Source organism: Entelurus aequoreus, linkage group LG24, assembly GCF_033978785.1.
Source record: "Entelurus aequoreus isolate RoL-2023_Sb linkage group LG24, RoL_Eaeq_v1.1, whole genome shotgun sequence".
Taxonomy (NCBI): domain Eukaryota; kingdom Metazoa; phylum Chordata; class Actinopteri; order Syngnathiformes; family Syngnathidae; genus Entelurus; species Entelurus aequoreus.
In genome coordinates this window covers 12555960-12580319 of record NC_084754.1, presented here as the reverse complement: position 1 = coordinate 12580319, position 24360 = coordinate 12555960, and the positions used below count along the sequence as shown (strand labels likewise).

Below are 24360 nucleotides of genomic sequence, written 5' to 3'. Positions count from 1 at the left end.
AGGCGATTTGCCTTTGTTTTATTTCCCTATTGTTAAGGTAAAATCACGACTAATATACATTTGTTAGGTGTTTTGTATTTGTTTGATATAAATATAATTAGTATGCAAAATATGAATAATTAAGTATATTTGGACAGGCGCATACTCTGGTCGCCTGTTTTCGCGTATCCTCGCGATGTAAACAAGGGTCCTTTCACCCCAAAAAATGGAAGACGGGGTGCATAATGGTGGAACACAACGGAATGGAAAGGGGGAAAAATGAAAATTCCAAAGAGAAAATTGTTCCTTTTCATAATCTTTGCATATGTGGCGTTTTCACTCTACGCCGCGTACAATGTGTTCTTTAGCACCAAAGTCATCTCCCGCGTTCACAGGGTAGTGAAAAAAGAGGCAGGACCCTCGGGTATGTTCACAACAATACAATAACCCCGCTCTGTGTACACTCATTTAGCAGATTCAATATTGGATTATTTACTAGTAGAGGCTATTAAATGTTGTGTTTGCAGGACGTGCTCGGGATGGCGGAGCTGCTCCATTCTTAGCGGATGAGTGGAATCCGTGGGAGGATGAACAGGTGGAGTACAACTCCGACCTGAATAAAAAGAGAGAGGCCTTCAAACAGCATATGGTACGAATCGAAAAGATCAAACCCAAAAGATTTAAAGTCCAAATCTGGGGTAAAGCGGCCATAGGTAAGCAATTTTTAGCATCAATCAATTCGATTTTTTTAAAAATATTCATCAATTTATTTTCTTTACCACTCAGTTACAAATGCCGTCTCACATTCTAATTATAGCAGGGGTAGGGAACCCATGGCTCCAGATCAGTGGTTCTTAACCTTGTTTGAGGTACCAAACCCCACCAGTTTCATATGTACATTCACCAAACCCTTCTTTAGTGAAATATATATATATATTTTTTTTTTCCAAATTCAAGACAATGTTATATGTTTTTGGTAACACTTTAGTATGGGGAACATATTCTAAGTAACAGAGACTTAATTTACAGTTATTTGGTTAGGGTTAGGGTCAGGGTTAGAGGGTTAGGGTTAAAATAAGGCCATGCCGAATGAGGCATCAATAAGTACTTAATAATGACTAGTTAAGAGCCAGTATGTTACTCATTTGTATGTTAATAAGCAACTAATTAATGGTGAATATGTTCCCCATACTAAAGTGTTACCATGTTTTTTTTTACTGGTGCACAAAATGAACCGTGCATGAACATCACCTTGTTCAAACAACAAAACCAACACAGTGCGTACACTCACAACAAATTACACACCTGCAAATCAGTGTGACTTCTGCTGTTGCTGTATCCGTAATACGCCGATAGGGAGAAGTTTTTATTTACACGATGAGTCGGGTGTGTCTTGACCTCCGCCGAACCCCTGAGGCCAGCTCACCGAACCCCTAGGGTTCGATCGAACCCATGTTAAGAACCACTGCTCTAGAGCCAGATGTGGCTCTCTTGATGACTGCATCTGGCACTCAGATAAACCTTAGCGCAGTGTTTTTCAACCTTTTCTGAGCCAAGGCACATTTTATTCATTGAAAAGAAAATCCAGAGGCACACCACCAGCAGAAATCATTGAAAAATGAAACTCAGCAGCCGATATTGACAATAAAAAGTTGTTCTCGCAATTGTTGGATATTAATTCAAACCATAACCAACCATGCTTCACTATAACTCTTGTCTCAAAGTAGGTGTACTGTCACGACCTGTCACATCACGTTGTGACTTATTTTGAGGTTTTTGACGTTTTTATTTGCGGATTATAATTATTGTTTTCCTTTGACGTGTCGTGTTTTAGTTCTTGTCTTGCGCTCCTATTTCGGTGGCTTTTCCTGTTTTGTTGGTATTTTCCTGTAGCAGTTGGTATTTTCCTTTAGCAGTTTCATGCCCCCCCCCCCCCCTTCCGTGGGACAAATTTTCAAGCGTTGACCGGTCCGCAGCTACAAAAAGGTTGGGTACCACTGACTTAGATGACCATACAGTAGTAACTAGTATATCATGCAAAAGCGCAGATTCCAACCATTAAAATATTTTGTTTAGTTCAAGACTTATGGTCATTTGAAAACATCACTGCACCTCCTAATGGCAGCTACAGTTTCCATCTTAAAGATCTAAAAAAAATGATTTTGGAATGTCCGGCAGGCCAGATGGAAAGCTTAACGGGCCGCATGCGGCCCCCGGGCCTTAATTTGCCCAGGTATGTTCTAAAACAAGATTTAAAAAAAAAATCTCAGTTACTTTTAGATTATAATTACGTTCTCTTTTTACAGATCTATTTATTTACATTATTTAGTATAATTGTTCAATGTGTTTTATACATTACTTCTAAGATATTGTACTCCACCAGTTCATGAAATTTCAATAAGTTTAAACTCTTTGAATAATTATTGGGTTAGTGGGTTCCTTGTTTTTATTTCCACTTATGACTCTTACCACTGCATTCTGTAATAGGAAGACTGCATTTAAGTATGATTTACAAGCAATACCCTACACTTCAATACAGTATGTCAAATATGGAACGATAAATGAATCATACAAAATATACAATGCTTTTTATTTGGCAATTTCTTCATCTTGTGTAAAATAGCAATAGTTTTAGATATTTTAACCTTTGTATAATTTACATGTGATTTCCATGACAAATCTTTGTCAATCATAACACCCAAAAACTTCATCTCTTTGGATCTTTGAATCTCAACTCCTACGACATATAATGAAATAGTGTTGTGTCATCTGTTAATAAAATACACTTAAACAGTTTGGAAACCATAGTAATATCATAAGAAACATCATAGGTCCAAGGACCCATCCTTGTGGTACGCAATATTATTTAAGGCGGATTTCCTATTGTTAACTTTGAAAATGATACTTCTTCTGATAAAAAGTCCAAGGCTTTTTTGTATGTTCCTCCACTTCGTCTGGTGTAATGTTCTTCCTGGGTGGCATGATTTCAGTTTTATACACTGAAGCTTACAAATATGAACAGCAACTGTACCTGCTGCCAGTGATGGTATGGTTCTGTTAGCTGGGATGCCAGCAGTAGCTGGTCCTGGTGGCGATTAGCTGCTGCTGTGGTTTGCAGTTTTGTACGCAGATATGAAACCGTGAGTAAGTTTCTGATATCCATCCATCCATTTTTTTTACCGCTTATCCCTTCCGGGGTCGCGCGGGGTGCTTTAGCCTATCTCATGTACAATTGGGCGGAAGGCGGGGTACACCCTGGAGAAGTCGCCACCCCATCACAGGGCCAACACAAATAGACAGACAACATTCACACTAGGGCCAATTTAGTGTTGCCAATCAACCTATCACCAGGTGCATGTCTTTGAAGGTGGGAGGAAGCCGGAGTACCTGGGGGGAACCCACGCAGTCACAGGGAGAACATGCAAACTCCACACAGCAAGATCCCGAGTGCAGGATCGAACCCAGGACCTTCGTATCAAATTAGCTTTTTACCACTCGAAAACAATAATCTCATTGTTCTTACATATTTAGTGGGGGTGTAAACTCATTTTTAAATGTTTTAATTTGTTGTTAACACCAATGTTACTTAATGTTAATATGAAATGATGTGGTTACTATCCTTCATCTCCAGGGCTTTACCTTTGGGAACACATTTTAGAGGGTCCCCTCAACCCTACTGACAAGGTAGCACAATGGAGAGAGGGTGAACTCCAATCAGGAAAAATTGATTTCAGGTAACAAGGCAGACATAGATTTTTAAAGTCTACCATACCTATTATGATTCGTCAACACACAACACAGCTTCAACGCTGAGACCTAACCACAATGTTGATTAATTTCCTCCTTTGCTTCAGTTTCTACACAGGTCCGGCTGTCGTTCAGGGTCATGTCCCTATGGATATGAACAGTCTGGTTGTTGTCTTGAACGGTCGTGAGCAGCAGAAAGTAGCATACTCTACACGCTGGCTGGAGCACGTCCAAACTCTAGTTCATTCCCACACGGTGTCCCACGTGGCTGTGGTCCTGCTGGGAAACGAGCATTGCAACAATGAGTGGATTGGCCCATACTTAAAGAGAAATGGCGGCTTTGTGGATCTGCTCTTTATCGTGTATGACAGCCCTTGGGTCAACGACAGAGATGTCTTCCAGTGGCCCCTTGGTGTTTCCACGTAAGTTATACTTTCTCTTCTGTAAATAGATGATAATTAATAATCATACAAGTGCTTCATTGCTTTGCTGCAGACTGTATGCTCACAATGGCAATACTTGTGTATTATTTGTCATTTAAAGCCATTCCACTCTTTATAATCTTCCACAATACCATATTTTATATTGTGCAGGTACAGGCAGTTTTCCATGGTTAGGCCCAGCTCTGAGATGATCACCTCCAACAGACCATACCTCTGCAATTTCCTTGGAACTGTTTACAAGAATTCTTCCAGAGAAACACTCATGCAGATTCTAAAACAATCTGGCCTTGAGAAAGATTGCATTACTTTTGCCAGGGAGAAGTAAGTCAAAATGTCCTTTTGTCATCTAAGGTGCTTTTATTCTTTACATTGAGAGGTACGAGTCATAAATTATTTCATGGGACGACAATAAGCATGCCTCTGATTAAAATTGATTGATTGATTGATTGAGACTTTTATTAGTAGGTTGCACAGTGAAGTACATATTCCGTACAATTGACCACTAAATGGTAACACCCGAATAAGTTTTTCAACTTGTTTAAGTCAGGGTCCACTTAAATTGATTCATGATACAGATATATACTATCATCATAATACAGTCATCACACAAGATAATCACAATTAATTATTTACATTATTTACAATCAGGGGTGTGGAGGGGGGGGGGGGGGGGGTTAGGATATGGACATCAAGTAGTGGACATAGAGAGAGAGAGAGAGAGAGAGAGAGAGAGAGAGAGAGAGAGAGAGATCAGAAGGCATAAGAAAAAGTATCTGCATTTGATTGTTTACATTTGATTGTTAGCAATCCGGGGAGGGTGTTAGTTTAGGGTTGTAGCTGCCTGGAGGTGAACTTTTATTGCGGTTTTGAAGGAGGATAGAGATGCCCTTTCTTTTATACCTGTTGGGAGCGCATTCCACATTGATGTGGCATAGAAAGAGAATGAGTTAAGACCTTTGTTAGTTCGGAATTTGGGTTTAACGTGGTTAGTGGAGCTCCCCCTGGTGTTGTGGTTATGGCGGTCATTTACGTTAAGGAAGTAGTTTGACATGTACTTCGGTATCAGGGAGGTGTAGCGGATTTTATAGACTAGGCTCAGTGCTAGTTGTTTAACTCTGTCCTCCACCTTGAGCCAGCCCACTTTAGAGAAGTGGGTAGGAGTGAGGTGGGATCTGGGGTGGAGGTCTAGCAGTAACCTGACTAGCTTGTTCTGAGATGTTTGGAGTTTAGATTTGAGAGTTTTGGAGGTGCTAGGGTACCAGGAGGTGCATGCGTAATCGAAAAAGGGTTGAACGAGAGTTCCCGCCAGAATCCCCCAGGTGCTTTTGTTGACCAGAGAGGAGATTCTGTAGAGAAATCTCGTTCGTTGGTTAACCTTTTTGATTACCTTGGTTGCCATTTTATGACAGGAAAGGTTAGCCTCTAGAATGGAACCTAGGTAGGTGACCTCATCTTTCCTGGTGATAACAATGTCACCCACTTTTATGGTGAAGTCATTGACTTTCTTTAGGTTGATGTGGGACCCAAACAGGATGGATTCATGAGAGGTCCCCTTTAAAAACATTCCTGATCAAAATTAATGGTTGCACTGTTGGATCGAAAGAAGGTTCAAAGTAAAGCTTCAAAATGCAAAAAGAAGAAATGGGAGCGAGACAAAAAAAAATAGTAAGCAATTTTTTTCAAAGAAACATTCAAAAGTTTATATGGGGTTATATTATGATTTTTCTCTACATTTAAAACACTTCCATGTGGTCTACATGATTTTTTTGGCACAAAACCTTGCATAGATTGTTTTACAGACCATCTTCAAGCCGTTTTCTGACCGTCTCTTCAGTATGCGCTGTTTTGTTTTATTTACGTGCCTCCACTTTGACTGTATCTTCTCCCCGTCAGCCCAGTTGTAGTTTTTAGCGCATTCATGTTGAGTATACTGACAGATATAAGTTTGAACTATACGCTACTTTTTATTCGAAATGGCAACAGCATAAGAAACATATGCACGTACGAGCCAGTCTGCCCCACAACAAGGGGCTAGAGAAAAAGAAGGAACTTATTGACTACAATAGCGGATTTGCGCAAAGCTCTTTGGGTGCTGTAAATCCTTACCATATATGGCAGGCATGGGCAATTATTTTGACTCGGGGGGGGCCAAATTTAGAGAAAAAAATGTGTCTGGGTGCAGGTATATCTGATTTTTAGGAACAATAATACAAAAACTCACAGTAATGTCTGATTGAATGCTAAAAACGTTATGACAGACCGCCTCAAAAACGGAATGGAATTTTACATTTTCTTACTGAATGAGACACCCAGAATGTACATGAAAATAAAGAATGTGGGATTTACAACAATAACTATGAACGATAAAACACTGAATGTTGACAACATATGAACGTCACACCCCCTCTCAATCAACATATTTTACAATCAAGCGAAACGCAAGAGAAAATGCAACAAACAGCCAAATATGAACGCGAAGGGTAAAAAAACCCACTTAAAATCTGATATATCACTAAGCTTTAGAACTTTGTTGTAAAAATCTCCTTCCACGTCTGTCCCTGACACCCGCATTTCAGGCTGGCCGCTCTGGAAACACTCTGTGGAAACGCTCCCCACCCACACTGCTCGGTGCCTCGTCTGAGCTGCTGTGACTTAGATTACCATAGTGACTAGTATATCATGCAAAAGCGCAGATTCCAACCATTGAAATACTTTGTATAGTTCAAGACTTACGGTCATATGAAAACATCACTGCACATCATAATGGCAGCTACAGTTTCCATCTTAAAGATCTAAAACAATTATTTGGGAATGTCCGGCGGGCCAGATTGAAAAGCTTAATGGGCCACATGCGGCCCGCGGGTCTTAATTTGCCCAGTTCTGATATATGGCAATATCCGCTGATGTCACACTTGGGAAAAACGTCACAGTTTAGAGCAGGGGTCGGGAACCTTTTTGGCTAAGGGAGCCATGAAAGCCAAATATTTAAAAATGTATTTCCGTGAGAGCCATGTAGTATTTTTTAGTGTGTGCATTTTTAAGTAACACCAACATTTTTAATCCTCTTATTCTTTTTAATAACATAGTTATTCTGAAGCTGACCAATAATAAATACAATACTTCTTACCATCAATGCGACTTCTTGCACAGGTGCAGTAGAAAACGGACGGGTGGATTAAAATGCATGAGAATTGTTTTATATTTTGAACTTTATTTTAAACACTGATTACCAGCGGAATTATTCATTACTTATCGTGTTAAACAATGTCATCTAAGATTGATCTGAAAGCCAGATGCAGTCATCAAAAGAGCCACATCTGGCTCGAGAGCCATAGGTTCCTTACCTCTGGTTTAGAGGAAGTATAAAGGAAGGCAGGATTGTTTTATAAATATCCCCACCAAGCCTCAAGGGTTTGATTTTAACATTTTTGGACTTATGCAGAACCCAAACACACAAAAAACAGGTAACAAAAGGTAAGACTACCGGTAGTTATTTCTGCATACAAGGTCCCCTTTAGGACCACATCCTTTTAAAGACAGAATATTTGCAAAAATGTGAATTCAATGTAATGTTCTGTCAGGTATTCACACAGCCATGGTCTCTTGATGGCAAAGGCAAAAAAAGATTTCCCTCTTTGAACGCGGTTGGAGCTGCATAATAAGCAAGGCCTCTTGCAGCGCGCCATTGCTGTTGAGGTTGAATGCGGTAAGACTCCTTAAAAGATCCCGAGGGTCATTTAATAAAAAAGTCAAGCGGTAGACCTGGTGCCAATTTTAGTTCAATATCATCAGATGGCCTCTGTGAGAGAAGAGGTTTAGGAACAAAAATCATCTTTAAAATCCTTGTCTCCTTCAACGCCACAAAAAAGCTACGTGAAATAAAGACGAAGAAGGATTTTGAGCTGCTTCTTCTGCTGCTGGATTCCCTTTGAGCTTGTAAAAGTTAATGCTAAATTATCAATCGTGACTGTCACCTGTGCAGTAGAAGGTCGTGACACCAACCTGAGAACATGGCAAATTTTGATACTATCGGTATATGGCTCTCAATTTGCTTCTCAACAAATGGAACACAGCTTAAGACCATCGCAACATTACTAGAAAACATTTTCTTTATCTGAGGAGTGTGAGTTATTCTGAATTTAGCAGCTCAATAAAGATACAACATCCCATCAGTCTGCATCCCAGTGAGAGTGAACATTGTCAGTCACTGTGTCATGTTCTTTTTTTGAAACGTTGCGCGCCAAGCAGCATATCTTACTGTTGCTATGTGGTCTGTGAAATCAATGAAATAAGTTCTGGTAATTCTTAAAATGACCAAAATACTGTCAATTTCCGGTCACTACATTACACACATGCAGTCGCGATCAAAAGTTTACATACACTTGTAAAGAACATAATGTCATGGCTGTCTTGACTTTCCAATACTTTCTACAACTCTTATTTTTTTTGCGATAGAGTGATTGGAGAACATACTTGTTGGTCACAAAAAAAAATTCATGAAGTTTGGTTCTTTTATGAATTTATTATGGGTCTACTGAAAATGTGACCAAATCTGCTGGGTCAAAAGTATGCATACAGCAATGTTAATATTTGGTTACATGTCCCTTGGCAAGTTTCACTGCAATAAGGCGCTTTTGGTAGCCACCCACAAGCTTCTGCCAAGCTTCTGGTTGAATTTTTGACCACTCCTCTTGACAAAATTGGTGCAGTTCAGCTAAATGTGTTGGTTTTCTGACATGGACTTGTTTCTTCAGCATTGTCCACAGGTTTAAGTCAGGACTTTGGGAAGGCCATTCTAAAACCTTAATTCTAGCCTGATTTAGCCATTCCTTTAACACTTTTGACGTGTGTTTGGGGTCATTGTCCTGTTGGAACACCCAACTGCGCCCAAGACCCAACCTTTTACGTTGTCCTGAAGAATTTGGAGGTAATCCTCCTTTTTCATTGTCCCATTTAAAGCACCAGTTCCATTGGCAGCAAAACAGGGCCAGAGCATAATACTACCACCACCATGCTTGACGGTAGGGATGGTGTTCTTGGGATTAAAGGCCTCACCTTTTCTCCTCCAAACATATTGCTGGGTATTGTGGCCAAACAGCTCAATGTTTGTTTCATCTGACCACAGAACTTTTCTCCAGAATGTTTAATGTTTATCCATGTGATGTTAGATGAAACAAAAATTGAGCTGTTTCGCCACAATACCCAGCAATAATTTTGTCAAGAGGAATGGTCAAAAACTCAACCAGAAGCTTGCCAGAAGCTTGTGGATGGCTACCAAAAGCGCCTTATTGCAGTGAAACTTGCCAAGGGACATGTAACCGAACATTAACATTGCTGTATGTACAGTATACTTTTGACCCAGCAGATTTGGTCACATTTTCAGTAGACCCATAATAAATTCATAAAAGAACCAAACTTCATGAATGTTTTTTGTGACAAACAAGTATGTGCTCCAATCACTCGATCACAAAAAAATAAGAGTTGTAGAAATTATTGGAAACTCAAGACAGCCATGACATTATGTTCTTTACAAGTGCATGTAAACTTTTGATCGCGACTGTACTTACAGGAGTATGGGAAAAATCCCCAAAAGATCCAACAGTGGAAAACATAAATTCTGGAAAATGTTCAAATAGTCTTAAAATGTTGATCGGAACTGTATGTTTTGCAAAGGACAGTTATAATCTTTTCATTTTTGCCCATGTACCTCAAGGTGGCTCCCCCAGGAGACAGCAGAGAGTCAGAAGCGCTATCAGACCGCGCTAGTCCAGAGCGAGCTCACCCTCTGCCCCGTCGGCATCAACACAGAATGCTACCGCATCTACGAGGCCTGTTCTTACGGCTCGGTTCCTGTAGTAGAAGACGCACTGACGCCTGGGACATGCGCGGCTGGGCCCAGCTCCCCGCTGCGTCTCCTGAAGGCGGCGGGAGCCCCCTTCATCTTCATCAGCGATTGGAGGGAGCTTCCCGTGATTCTAGAGAGGGAGAGAGGAATGAGCCAGGAGCAGAGAGTGGACAGGAGGAGGAGGTTGCTGGAGTGGTACGCCACTTTCCGTCAGCAAATGAAGGAGAGGTTCACTGAGGTTATCGAGGAGAACTTCTTCAAAAGCGGCTGATTTTGTTACTGAAGGTTGTATACTCACACTTGGCCAATCGTGGCTTTTTCCGTGATTCCCTCTCTTTGTAACTGAGCATTTATGCTGCAGCCCCTCTACTTGTCCAATCACTTTTATTCCACTGTAATTTTCCTGTATTAGTGGATTGTTATTTTGAGTCATTCTGAATATTACATTTTTGCAAGGTAGCGACAGTCATCAATTACTTTCGAGGAGTGATTGCAATAATTAAATGACAACCAGTCTTTGCATTTATTTTCTATCATACACTATATTGACAAAAGTATTTGGCCACCTGCCTTGACTCGCATATGAATTTGAAGTGCCATCCCATTCCTAACCCATAGGGTTCAATATGATGTCGGTCCACCTTTTGCAGCTATTACAGCTTCAACTCTTCTGGAAAGGCTGTCCATAAGGTTGCGGAGTGTGTTTATAGGAATTTTCTACCATTCTTCCAAAAGCGCATTGGTGAGGTCACACACTGATGTTGGTCGAGAAGGCCTGGCTCTCAGTCTCCGTTCTAATTCATCCCCAAGGTGTTCTATCGGGTTCAGATCAGGACTCTGTGCAGGCCGGTCAAGTTCATCCACACCAGACTCTGTCATCCATGTCTTTATGGACCTTGCTTTGTGAACAGTCATGTTGGAAGAGGAAGGGGCCCGGTGGCCCGCTCCAAACTGTTCCCACAAGGTTGGGAGCATGGAATTGTCCAAAATTTTTTGGTATCTGTGAGCATTCAAAGTTCCTTTCACTGGAACTAAGGGGCCAAGCCCGACTCCTGAAAAACAACCCCGCACCATAATCCCTCCTCTACCAAATTTCACACTCTGCACAATGCAGTCCGAAATGTACCGTTCTCCTGGCAACCTCCAAACCCAGACTCGTCCATCAGATTGCCAGATGGAAAAGCGTGATTCATCACTCCAGAGAAGGCATCTCCACTGCTCTAGAGTCCAGTGGCGACGTGCTTTACACCACTACATCTGACATTTTGCATTGGACTTGGTGATATATGGCTTAGATGCAGCTGTTCGGCCATGGAAACCCATTTCATTAAGGTCTCTGCGTACTGTACGTGGGCTAATTGGAAGGTCACATGAAGTTTGGAGCTCTGTAGCAACTGACTGTGCAGAAAGTCGGCGGCCTCTTTGCACTATGCGCTTCAGCATCCGCTGACCCCGCTCTGTCAGTTTACGTGGCCTACCACTTTGTGGCTGAGTTGCTGTTGTTCCCAAACTCTTCCATTTTCTTGACTTTGGAATATTTAAGAGCGAGGAAAATTCACGACTGGATTTGTTGCACGGGTGGCATCCTATGACAGTTCCACGCTGGAAATCACTGAGCTCCTGAGAGCGGTCCATTCTTTCACAAATGTTTGTAGAAACAGTCTCCATGCCTAAGTGCTTGATTTTATACACCTGTGGCCGGCCAAGTGATTAGGACACCTGATTCTCATCATTTGGATGGGTGGCCAAATACTTTAGGCAATATAGTGTATATAACTAAGGTGTTGCTGCAGTTACTTCAGATGCAGTCTGTAATCATTTGCTCAACTTTAGTTATACTCATCGTGTTCCTCAAGGTTCTATTTTAGGTCCTCTCTTTTTAATCAGTTGGACCATGCAACTGGTGTCCCACGAGTTCAGTTCAAAATCAACTTTTTTTTTCTTAAAAACATGAGTGCTGTCATAGAGATGATCTTTGACTAGCCTTTTTTGCAAAATGTCCTTAAAACAGCAGAGCGTTCCTCTAACTGACCAAAATGTCTATTGTAGTGGAAGCTGGTTCTCTGGCATATACAAAATAAGACTATTAGTGAAGGGAGAAGTCCGGGTCCCCTGTCCTTAGCTTTCTGTAGTTGTCCTTGGACGAAGGAATAATGGCCCACCTTTTTCGATGGTGTGTTTGGGCGCGGATCAGTGTGCTCCCACTAGCCCAACATGCCGTGCTCTAAACTCTGATTTAGTTTATAGGGTGAGAAGTGGAGAAATGTGATTGCAATTGTGTGTAGTCTACTCTGTGCAGGTTAAGTAATATGTTGAGTAAGTTGTGCGAGACTTAATATATTTCTTTGTGTTTACATTTTAGATGTTGACGGTGATGGAATGTTCAGTCATGTGGTTTGATTAGAGAACAAGATGCCTTTACACACTGAGCTCCGTGTATTTGAATTATATTTTGTATATGTTTGTACGCACTTAATTGGTTAAAAAAAATGCTACAGCACTGCACTAGAAACAGATTGTCATGGGCTTTAATTTTATTTTGTATGATTTGTTTAAAAGGGATATTTGGGTGTTGCATGTGTAAAGTATGTATTTTCGGTGCTGTGTTTGCATGGTGTTTTTCTGTCTGCATTACAATAAAGGTTAGTTTCTGGTAGCATAGTGTTCATCCTGCAGATGGCGCCATGGTCGAGTTTTTAAATTCTAAACTGACTTGCCATGAACCCACTTTCATAAATAATTGCACTTGATACAGTTGGGAAATTTTTTTCAACAACTTTTTTGTTAAATTGATGTTTATAGCAAAAGTGCTTGCTTTAATAAATATGAACACATCAATTAAGTAATAGGTGGGGTGGCGGATACTGAACATTTTGGAGTCGCTCCGATACCAAGTAAATACAAAGCCATTTTTAATCGCCAATGTGTATTCCGATACTTTTTACTTGAAAATGTTTCAAGCTCATTGAATGATTTTGTGATTCTACCTTTAATTTGTTGATCATAATTATAATAATAAAAAAAACAAGACAATGATTTTAGACAAACAAAAATAATTTGTATCAACTTATTTGTGGACATTTTAACAAACTATATGAGACAGTGTTATGTCTACAAAATATTGTAATACAATTATATTATTCTGTAGTAAATTATGTTTGTATTTTTGTAATTATTTGATTGTCTTTACTGTACTATGTATATTTTGGTTGTATTTATTGTTCTTTTAAATGCATTGCTCTTATTTAATTTGGCTAGTTTTTATTGTTTGAATGTGAAATGGTGGAGTATAAGCTAAAGTATTATTTATTGTTTTTATGATGGTATGCACTACTTTGAAAAGATTGTATGTCAGATTTGCTAAAAAATAAATGGATTGGAATGGATATACAATTGTTTAAGCAAAATTGAGTCAATATAGTGCAAAATTACTAAACAAATGCAAAAATTACAATTGGATTTTGGCACAAAACCCCCTGATATTTTTGTGGAAATACAAAACCCAAAACCAATAAAGTTGGCACGTTGTGTAAATCGGAAATAAAAACAGGATACAATGACTTGCAAATCCTTTTGAACTTATATTTATTTGAATACACTGCAAATACAAGATACTTAACATTAGAACTGAGAAACGAAAACATTTTTTGCAAATAATCATTAACTTAGAATATGATGGTAGCAACACATTGCAAAAAAGTTGGCATCAATTGTAGTTATTGGCAGTGGTTTTCTGAAGTATTCATGAGCCCATGTGGTGATACCCTTTACACACTTATGTCGCTTTTTGATGCAGTACCGCCTGAGGGATCAAAAGGTCTGGTTGAGAAATGTTGTTCTTAAACTGTTCGACAATTTGCTCACGCATTTGTTCACAAAGTGGTGACCCTCGCCCCATCCTTGTTTGTGAATGACTGAGCATTTCATGGAAGCTGCTTTTATACCTAATCATGGCGCCCACCTGTTCACCTGTGGGATGTTCCAAATAAGTGTTTGATGAGCATTCCTCAACTTGCTCAGTCTTTTTTTCCACTTGTGCCAGCTTTTTTAAAATATGTTGCAGGCATCACATTCCTAATGAGCTAATATTTGCAAAAAATAACAAAGTGTACCAGTTCGAATGTAAAGTATCTTGTCTTTGCGGTGTATTCAATGGAATATAGGTTGAAAAGGATTTGCAAATCATTGTATTCTGGTTTTATTTACGATTTACACAACGTGCAAACTTCACTGGTTTTGGGGTTTGTACAAACATGTCAGTCTAATCAAGCTATACTTGGTGGGTGGCATTGATCATTGGAGCTATCTAGTCAAATTTATACCATGCATACATGTTGACGTGACTAGCAATCTAAAGTGATTTAAAGCTGTGTTTACATTAAATTATGCATACTTATGTGGGTATATTTTAAAAAAAATTTTTATTCATCTATGGTCTAGGGCAGGGGTGTCAAACGTACGGCCCGAGGGCCGGATCAGGCCCGCAAACAGGTTCAACCGGTCCGCGGGATGAGTTTGCTAAGTATAAAAATTAACCTGAAATTTTTGAATGAAAGAAACAGCTGTTCTAAATGTGTTCACTGGATTTCGCAATAGCAATTCTTTGTATCTTTGTAGATGATGCTACATATGTACAAAATAAACCACATGTAGTTAGTACAGTGGTTCTTAACCTGGGTTCGATCGAACCCTAGCGGTTCGGTGAGTCGGCCTCAGGGGTTCGGCGGAGGTCAAGACACACCCCACTCATCGTGTAAATGCAAACTTCTCCCTATCGGCGTATTATGGATACCCCCAAACAATGTTCCCTCTAATTTTCCATCTGATTTGCAGGTGTGTAATTTGTTGTGAGTTCATGCACTGTGTTGGTTTTGTTCTTTGAACAAGGTGATGTTAATGCACGGTTCATTTTGTGCAACAGTAAAAAAACAGACAACTTTGTCTTGAATTTGAAAACAAATAAATTGTATTTTTCACTAAAAAAGGGTTCGGGGAATGCCCATATGAAAGTGGTGGGGTTCCGTACCTCCAACAAGGTTAAGAACCACTGTGTTAGTACATCAGTCGAGGAAAATGATCAAACTACATAAATAACATACTGTAATTTGATTTTGATATTATGATAGATTGAAAATTATCACCAATGAGTTGACTGATGAACATTATCACATCATTTATTCAGAAAATATAAATAACAACAAATAAAGTATATATACTATTAACCACAACAGGTAATTATAAAAGAAAACCCAACAACATTATGATTTGTACATTTTCAGAATGTGCTTGTTCTATTTTCAAACAAAGAAAACAATCTGAAATTGTCTTTATTTTTAAGTTTTGGTGCCGTGATTTTACCAGTCCGGCCCACTTGGGAGTAGATTTTTCTTCATGTGGCTCTAAAATGACTTTGACACCCCTGGTCTAGGGCAAGTGTTTCGAAAATGGATTTCACGGCAGGATATGCATGTGAATCAATAAATGTATCCAATAAACTTGAGTCGTGACTCTTGAACTTACGTGTTTGTGTGTGTTCGTGTGTGTGTGTGTTGTTGGTCCCTCCCTCTCCCTGTGTGCCTGCTCTAGTTGCGGTGTGCTGCAGCAGTCCACCAGCGGGGCCTTCCCACTCGGGGGTTTAGAAAGCTTCCAGGCAGAGAGGGGGGAGGTGTTTGTTGTGTGTCCGTGTTGTGTCCGAAGCCTCAAACAACCCAAAAGTGGACATATTGGCCTTTTCAAGTGGACTTAAATGAGCTGTTGCGCGGTTTCCAGGCACTACTTTCCTACGCGGCGCTAACTGCGGATGCTGCCGCTCCACGAAGCCACTAAAACTTGCGTGATTGTGTGATTTTTTTCTCTCTCTCTCTTTCCCCACACTGGTGGCGAGCACATTGAGTGGATCTATCGGTCGGAGCTAAGAAGGGATATTATCAATGAATAAGTGATTATTTCCTCCTTAATGCTGGGATAAGTTCATCATTCGGTCTCCGCTTGGGATGAATCGTGTTTTTTTCAGCGCCTCCAGCTTGTTGGCGAGCACTTTCTTAGCGGGCTTTTTCTTTTAAAGCAACAAGCCGCCAGAAGATGTCTTCGCCGAGGTTCAAAAAGGATAAGGAGATCATCGCAGATTACGAGAGCCAAGTGAAAGGTAAGAGACAAGTGGAATATTTGATCAAACTGCAGCCAAAGCTAGTGCGTCGCCGAGGGCTAGTTAGCTCGGGAGTGAAAAAGTTAGGAATGTATCACCTACAGCTGTTTTATCCTCAACAAGTATGCATACGAACATAATCAACCATTTCATTGTGGGGTCATGTACATAAGCAATATGTTTAAAAGCCACTCAAGTTTTTCTTATAAACCCACCGTGTATGTAGTGGAAGTCCATATAGGTCATTTAGTTGGTTAGTCGACCATCATTGGGAAGACGAGCACATGTTGAGGCAGCACACCTGTATGAAGATCCGGTGTATTGCTCAAGGGCACTTCAGAGGTGATGGTGCTTCTTTGTTTACCATTGCTGCACAAATCCCACCTTGGAGCCCTTGCTTGGGGAAGTGTTTCTCAACCGTTATGCTACTGCATAAAAGTTGAGGCTATTAAAGTCCTTTAGGGGACATCTCAGGATGGATATAAAATGCACAATAACATTTTACAGGGACATTTGATCAAGGCACTCGGCTCAGATCCCACATCAGGGCAAGGAAAAACTCAACCCAATGGGATACAATGAGAAACCTTGGAGGGGACCGCAGATGTGGGGACCCCCTCTCCCCATGGGCGACCGGTGCAATGGACGTCGAGTGGATCTAGTTCAGACCTGAGCAAATAAAGGCCCGGGGGCCTCATTCGGCCCGTTAAGCTTTTCGATCTGGCCTGCCGGACATTCCCAAATTTTTTTTTTAGATCTTTAAGATGGAAACTGTAGCTGCCATTATGATGTGCAGTGATGTTTTCAAATGAGCGTAAGTCTTGAACTATACAAAGTATTTCATTGGTTAGAATCTGCGCTTTTGCATGATATACTAGTTACTATGGTAATCTAATTAGTTACTATGGTAATCTAAGTCACAGCAGGGGCGGTATAGCTCGGTTGGTAGAGCGGCCGTGCCAGCAACTTGAGGGTTGCAGGTTCGATCCCCGCTTCCGCCATCCTAGTCACTGCCGTTGTGTCCTTGGGCAAGACACTTTACCCACCTGCTCCCAGTGCCACCCACACTGGTTTGAATGTAACTTAGATATTGGGTTTCACTATGTAAAGCGCTTTGAGTCACTTGAGAAAAAGCGCTATATAAATGTAATTCACTTCAATTCACTCAGACGAGGCACCAAGCAGTGTGGGTAGGGAGTGTTTCCACAGAGTATTTCCAGAGTGGCCAGTCTGAAATGCGGGTGTCAGGGACAGACGCGGAAGGAGATTTTTACAACAAAGTTCAGTGTTTCCCATAAACTGCCAAGGTACCTGTGGCGGTGGGGGCGTGGCTATGGGCGTGGTCACCATGAAATCATCGAGTAATTTGCATAATTTACTACAATATGATTTTCTCTAAAAAGGCTCAAAAAATGTATACTTACTAATTAATAATAACAGTTTTGTTTTTAACGTCCATCCATCCATCTATCAATCCATTTTACAATATAATTACAACACTTTATGTACATATTTATATATCAATCAATCAATGTTTATTTATATAGCCCTAAATCACAAGTGTCTCAAAGGGCTGTACAGATTTGAACAATAAGTTATTCACTGAAATATATTTATTAATTGTGGTTCTTACAAAAAATATATCTTATAAAAATATAAAAGCTAAAATGTCTCTTAAAGCTCTGCCCCTTTAATTGGTGCATACTAAATAATTTAACTTTAGCCTACTACTACAACCATATTATTTACCAGCAACATAAAGTGAAACAGAGGCAGAGGTGTCCTGCCACAGTCAGTAACAAATAAACAGAAAACAGTAGTGGTGGTAGATAGACACAAAGCTTCTTCAAACATCTGATCCACTGAACAAAGAGCTCCAAAAATCTTGATCCTACACTTCTCTTTTGTAAAGTAAATCTGAACAGCCGATATGGGCATCTACATCAACTATATGATTTGCCTGAGAAGCTGGACAGCACAAAAAAAAAAAAAAAGTAAAACATTTTTTTGTGGCGGCCTTAATTCTTTTGTGGCGGGCCGCCACAAATAAATGAATGTGTGGAAAACACTGAAGTTCTAAAGCTTAGTGATGTATCAGATTGTAGGTGATGGTTTTTTTTACCATTCGCGTTCATATTTTGCTCTGTTTGTTGCATTTTTGTTGCGTTGATTGTAAAAGATGTCGATGTAGAGGGGGTGTGACGTTCATATGTTGTCAATATTCAGTGTTTTATCGTTCATATGTAATTTTGTAAATCCCACATTCTTTTTTTCCATGTACATTCTGGGTGTCTCATTTAGTAAAAAAAAAAAATCCATTCTGTTTTTTCAGGCGGTCTGTCGTTACGTTTTTAGCATTCAATCAGACGTTATTGTGAGGTTTTGTATTAGTGTTCCTAAAAATAGAAATACCGGCCCCCAGACACATTTTTTTCTTTAAATTTGGCCCCCGAGTCAAAAAAATTGCCCAGGCCTGATCTAGTTAATAATGTGAGAGTCCAGTCCATAGTGGGACCAGTAGGAGATCATCTTGAGTGGCGACAAGTCAGCAGCGCATAGACGTCATCAACTGATGCACAGATGAGTGGTCCACCCCGGGTCCCGGCTTTGAACAGCTAGCTCTTCATCTGTGGTCACCTAAAAACCTCGCCACTGCCGATGAATGGTCTATTTTTGATCTTTTTCATATATAAGGCTCACCGGGTTATAGGGCGCATTAACGGAGTCATATTATTATACATTTTTTTCTAAATTGAAAACACTTCCTTGTGGTCTACATCAGTGTTTTTCCACCACTGTGCGTACACACAGTGGTACACACTAGTGTACCGTGAGATACTGTCTGGTGTGCCGTGGGAGATTATGTAATTTCACCTAATTGGGTTAAAAATATTTTTTGCAAACCAGTAATTATAATTTGCAAATGTGCCATTGCTGAATGTCTGTCTTACAGCGAAAACACTTCCTTGTGGTCTACATAACATGTAATGGTGGTTACTTGGTAAAAATGTTGCATAGATTATGTTTTACAGACCATCTTCAAGCCGCTTTCTGACAGTCGCTCCCGGATGTGCCGTTTTGTGGGCGGTCTTATTTACGTGGCTCACCTTTGGCTGTGTCTTCTCCCCGTCATCTTTGTTGTAGCGGTGTAGCGTGCAAGGGCAGGAGTGGAAGAAGTGTCAAAAGATGGAGCTAACGGTTTTAATCACATTCAGACTTTACTTAAATCAATAACGGAGCAGCATCTCCTCATCCGGAAACAACAACACTGGAAATGTGTCCCATGAAAAACCGTCCGACCGGAACTCTAATAACTAAAGTTCCTTGGGTGAATAATGTAAACTCACTACACCGGTATGTTTTAGCGCTTGCATGGCGACTTTACTGACAGATATAAGTAAGAACTTTACACTACTTTATTTTAGAAATGGCAACAGTGGAGGGTAAATGTCCCATAACAAGAAGATAGAGAAAAATAAGAAGCTTTTTGGCTACGGTGTCGGCACGGACTACAAAAGCGGACGCGTGTAATTTTTCAGGATTTATGCAGATCCCAAATACAGATCAGCAGGTACCAGAAGGTAAGAAAAGTTGCTTTTACATAATATTGCGAAACAAAACGTCAGGTAATGTCTTGCCTTATACACAAACCATAATAATACTCGTATGTTGAAGCACATCAAGCGGTGCGGCTTCAAAGCTTACCAACGTCATACTAAAACATTTTGATACATTTTTGAGCGCCGTGTGTAATGTTCTATATTTTCAATGGAACATATAAAATGTTGGTGTTGGTTATTCAAATCATATTGCCATCATAGTGCAGCCTACACTTACCATCTACTGGTGACACTTATCATTACACCATGTACCAAATAAAAAAGCTTTGAGGTGGGTAAGCTCAACCAAACTTATTTTCTTATATTAGGCGCACCGGGTTATAAGGCGCACTGTCGAGTTTTGAGGAAAAAAAGGATTTTAAGTGTGCATTATATTCCGGAAAATACGGTAATCAACAGACACAGAAATAAATACAGTATGCCTTTCTTCGACTCGTCCCAGTCTCTGTACTGTATCTCTGACGCAAAATGGTGATGACACTCTGACATTATAGTGTTTCCCATACATTCCCTCCAGGGATAACATGCAAATATACGTCCGCCCTTGCTCATGAACCTGGTCTGCCCGAGATTAAGAAGACTGAGCATGAGGGATCACTAGTGTTAGCAACTTTGTTGCTGAATTTAGTGAGTAATGAGAGCCCTCGAGCTCATCGGAGTCAAACTGAAATCACGCTTTAGATCGTGGACGGGATACACTTTATATTTGCTTTGGACTCTGTGCAAGTTTGCACTCATTTTAAAGATAATATACACATACATCTGAAATATCAGAGGTTCTATGCCAGTCATCTGTGTTTGCTTTGTCTGGCTTGGACAAAATGTGCATGACAGCAGGTGAATGTGTTTTTATGTAGACATACATTTTTGTTAAATTGCATTTCTTGAACACTGGTGTGGAGGACATTTGTGATTGGTAAATGGGTTATACTTGTATAGCGTGTTTCTACCTTCAAGGTACTCAAAGTGCTTTGACACTATTTCCTAGGGGTGTAACAGTACACAAAAATTTCGGTTCGGTACGTACCTCGGTTTAGAGGCCACGGTTCGGTTCATTTTCGGTACAGTAAGAAAACAACAAAATATAAATGTTTTGGTTATTTATTTACCAAATTTGTAAACAATGGCATAACATACATATACACACAGGGTCCATTGCAAGGGTTAATGCGGTCAACATATATAAAATAAAAACTAAATAAGATAAGGCTCAGAATGGTTTCTTAACAAAACTTTTCTATATATAAAGTGCTTTTTTTGATTGATTGATTGATTGAGACTTTTATTAGTAGATCGCACAGTACAGTAAACTGCCTCAAGTTGTTGCTCAGATTAAATAAAATGACACAACTTTTCTTCTACATATAAAAAGTGCAACATTAAACAGTTTCAAGTCAACTCGGCCTCAGATTAACTTTTCTCCCCCCCCCCCCAGGCTGGCTAACTTGGCAGTAAGAGGTGGGAGCTGTTTGCTCGTCTTTATCTTTTGATTGATTGATTGATTGATTGAAGCTTTTATTAGTAGATTGCACAGTACAGTACATATTCCGCACAATTGACCACTAAATGGTAACACCCTAATAAGTTTTTCAACTTGTTTAAGTCGGGATCCACTTTGTTGAAGCGATGTTGACTTGGGGGTGGTGACGCTTCAAATGGGTTAGCATGTTTGACGTGTTGGCAGAAGCATGCCTTACCGCTGCTGAACAATGTCGGCAAACCTCCGTCCTCCGCACCGCGCAACCGAAGTGTTCCCAAACGGGAGATCTTAACGAGGCGGGAGGGTCTTCCAGCTCTGGCTTTTACATGTTGTAGTAGCCCGGTCATTCCTAGCGTGCCGTGTGTTGTGCCTCGGTGTGCATTGTTTACACAACGTGCACTACGCTACTTAATATGTCCGTGTGGAAACTTGTTCGGTACACCTCCGAACCGTAACCCCCGTATCGAAACGGTTCGATACAAATACACGTACTGTTACACCCCTACTATTTCCCCATTCACCCATTCATACACACATTCACACACTGATGGCGGGAGCTGCCATATAAGACTCTAACCCATACTTGCCAACCCTCCCGTTTTTACCGGGAGAATCCCGGTATTCAGCGCCTCTCTCGATAACCTCCCGGCAGAATTTTTTCCCGACAAACTCCCGGTATTCAGCCGGAGCTGGAGGCCACGCCCCCTCCAGCTCAATGCGGACCTGAGTGGGGACAGCCTGTTCTCATGTCCGCTTTCCCACAATATAAACAGCTTGCCTGCCCAAAGACGTCATAACTGTAGAATGATCGAGGGTATAATGTATAATAAAATAAATATATATATATATATATATATATATATATATATATATATATATATATATATATATATATATATATATATATATATATATATATATATATATATATAGCTAGAATTCACTGAAAGTCAAGTATTTCATACATATATATGAAATACTTGAGTTGGTGAATTCTAGCTTAAATATATTCCCCTCTTAACCACGCCCCCACCTCCCGGTATCGGAGGTCTCAAGGTTGGCAAGTATGCCCTAACCCAACCCGTCAGGAGCAAGGGTGAAGTGTTTTGCTCAAGGACACAAAGGACGTGACTAGGATGGTGTAAGCTGGGGATCGAATCAGGAACCCTCAGGTTGCTGGCACGGCCGCGCTCCCAACCGAGCCACGCCATCCCAAAAATATAAAATATATCCACTTTTATGTTTTTTCTTCATTGATTAAAAAGTTATATTTTCCAACAGTATGATAGTCTGTAAATATGTCCTGACAGGTGATTAAAAAAGTGCAGGGAAGACAAGGAAAAGGGAAAGTGAGAGAAAAAAATCCCTGTTTACATTGCCCACCATATCTGTTTTTTTGCCCTCATTTGACACATGTTGGATTTTGCCAGTCTAAATGCTCCAAAGTGTTACAAATATGATCTTTTCACATCAGATTCAGGCCACATCAGGTGGTAGGCCAAATCCGATTAATATTTGATATTTTCAAATGTGACTTTAGTCTAAACGGCGATGCGACCTGGATACGACCCGTATGTGACTATTTCGTCAGCTTTGGACAAACTACGTCATTTGTGTGCACGGGGAAGACGCAGCCCGCCAGTGGAAGTGGATTCTTCATCACAACATCCGGTGTCAGTGAGCAAAGTCCTTTTACGAAGGCTGAATTTTTGGTGCATCACTAGTCAATAGTGTGCTAATATGCTATATGTAATATATGAATATATATTTTGATTCCGAAGAAAAAGCAATTGTTGAAGGACCGGAATTGACGCTGTGGCGTATTTGCTTACATGTAACATACATTGTGCAAGTTGTTTGAGGTGAGGGGAGCAGTGAGCAGTAGTGGTGGCTGCGCCCGGGATCATTTTTGGTGATTTAACCCCCAATTCCAACCCTTGATGGTGAGTGCCAAGCAGGGAGGTGATGGGTCCCATTTTTTTATAGTCTTTGGTATGACTCAGCCGGGGTTTGAACTCACGACCTACCAATCTCAGGGCGGACACTCTAACCACAAGGCCACTGAATTGCGCGTGAATGCTCCAATGCTGAAGTTGAACTGAAAAGAATGTTGTATGAATGTAAGAATACTTTGAATATTGAAATGGTTTGAATGTTGAAAAGCTGACGCTGAATTGAAATGCTAATGGAACGTAGGATGAATGTAGAAATGGTTTAAATGTTGAAATCGTTTAAATGCTGAAATTGTTTGAATGTTGGAATGGTTTGAATGTTGAATAGTTTGAATTTCCAGGGAAACCGGAATTTGGTTTGGAACTTGGGAAAGTGTTAGTTTGAATGTCCAAGATGACTGGGATGTGTTAATGTTGGAATGGTTTGAATAGGTTGAAAAATGTGGGAATTGTGCAACTTGGAAAAATGTCCCATTCATTTAAATGGAAACTTCCTGGGAATTTGGGGAAAAGCGGGATTTTAAAAAAAATGATTAGGAGCATGAATGTCCTGAATGAGCTGAATTGGTTGGTGTTGGAATTGTTTAAATCGGTCAAGAAATGTTAAATTAGTAACCGTTTTTAATTGAGAAATTCCTGGAATTTCGGGAAAATCAGGAATTTTTCTAGTTCCTTAACCAACTTGGTTTTTGTCCTGAATATGAGGTGTGTTTTGACGGTGGAACCGTTGAAATGGGTTGAAAAATGTGAGAGCAGTCGAACTTAAGAAGGGTGGAAATAGGTTACCAAAAAACGGGAATTCCTGGAAAGTTGTTGAATGTGGAATAATGGTAGTTTGAATGTCCAGGATGAGTTGAAGGTGGAATGATTTGAATGGGTTGAAGAATGTCGGAATTGTGGAAGTTTGAAAAATGGCCAATTCATTTTGAATGGGGAAAATGCTACAAAAAAAAAAGGAATAAACCGGGAATTTTTCTAGTTCTTTAACCAACTTGGTTTTTGTCCTGAATATGAGGTGTGTTTTGACGGTGGAAAGGGTCGAAAAATGTGAGAGCAGTCGAACTTAAGAAGGGTGGAAATAGGTTACCAAAAAACGGGAATTCCTGGAAAGTTGTTGAATGTGGAATAATGGTAGTTTGAATGTCCAGG

The 24360-nt window shown here is 40.2% G+C and overlaps 2 protein-coding genes across 5 annotated transcripts in view; both read left to right on the top strand.

Moving 5' to 3' along the window:
* Positions 1–186: 186 nt before the first annotated feature.
* On the top strand, positions 187–15491 carry rxylt1 (ribitol xylosyltransferase 1). Its single transcript, XM_062035300.1, has 6 exons — positions 187–403; positions 507–692; positions 3611–3713; positions 3834–4148; positions 4320–4490; positions 9883–15491. The coding sequence occupies exons 1-6, from the start codon at positions 259–261 to the stop codon at positions 10283–10285; spliced, it is 1323 nt and encodes a 440-aa protein (XP_061891284.1). The 5' UTR covers positions 187–258; the 3' UTR covers positions 10286–15491.
* Positions 15492–15611: 120 nt separating this feature from the next.
* srgap1a (SLIT-ROBO Rho GTPase activating protein 1a) overlaps positions 15612–24360 on the top strand; it is a 132687-nt gene continuing 123938 nt past the window's right edge. For 2 of the 4 annotated variants that reach the window (XM_062035414.1, XM_062035415.1), the window contains exon 1: positions 15612–16159. In XM_062035414.1, the coding sequence (XP_061891398.1) occupies positions 16096–16159 (64 nt within the window). In that variant the 5' untranslated portion in view covers positions 15612–16095. The remainder of the gene's footprint in view (positions 16160–24360) is intronic. The other 2 variants (XM_062035413.1, XM_062035412.1) reach the window with 1 other exon arrangement.

What these genes read in the sequence shown, in the direction of transcription:
- rxylt1 (XM_062035300.1), top strand. Translation starts at nt 259, where the DNA reads ATGAAAATTCCAAAGAGAAAATTGTTCCTTTTCATAATCTTTGCATAT. An exon ending in AAAAGAGGCAGGACCCTCGG is followed by an intron (nt 404 to 506) that starts GTATGTTCACAA and finishes TTGTGTTTGCAG; the next exon opens with GACGTGCTCGGGATGGCGGA. An exon ending in ATTACTTTTGCCAGGGAGAA is followed by an intron (nt 4,491 to 9,882) that starts GTAAGTCAAAAT and finishes ATGTACCTCAAG; the next exon opens with GTGGCTCCCCCAGGAGACAG.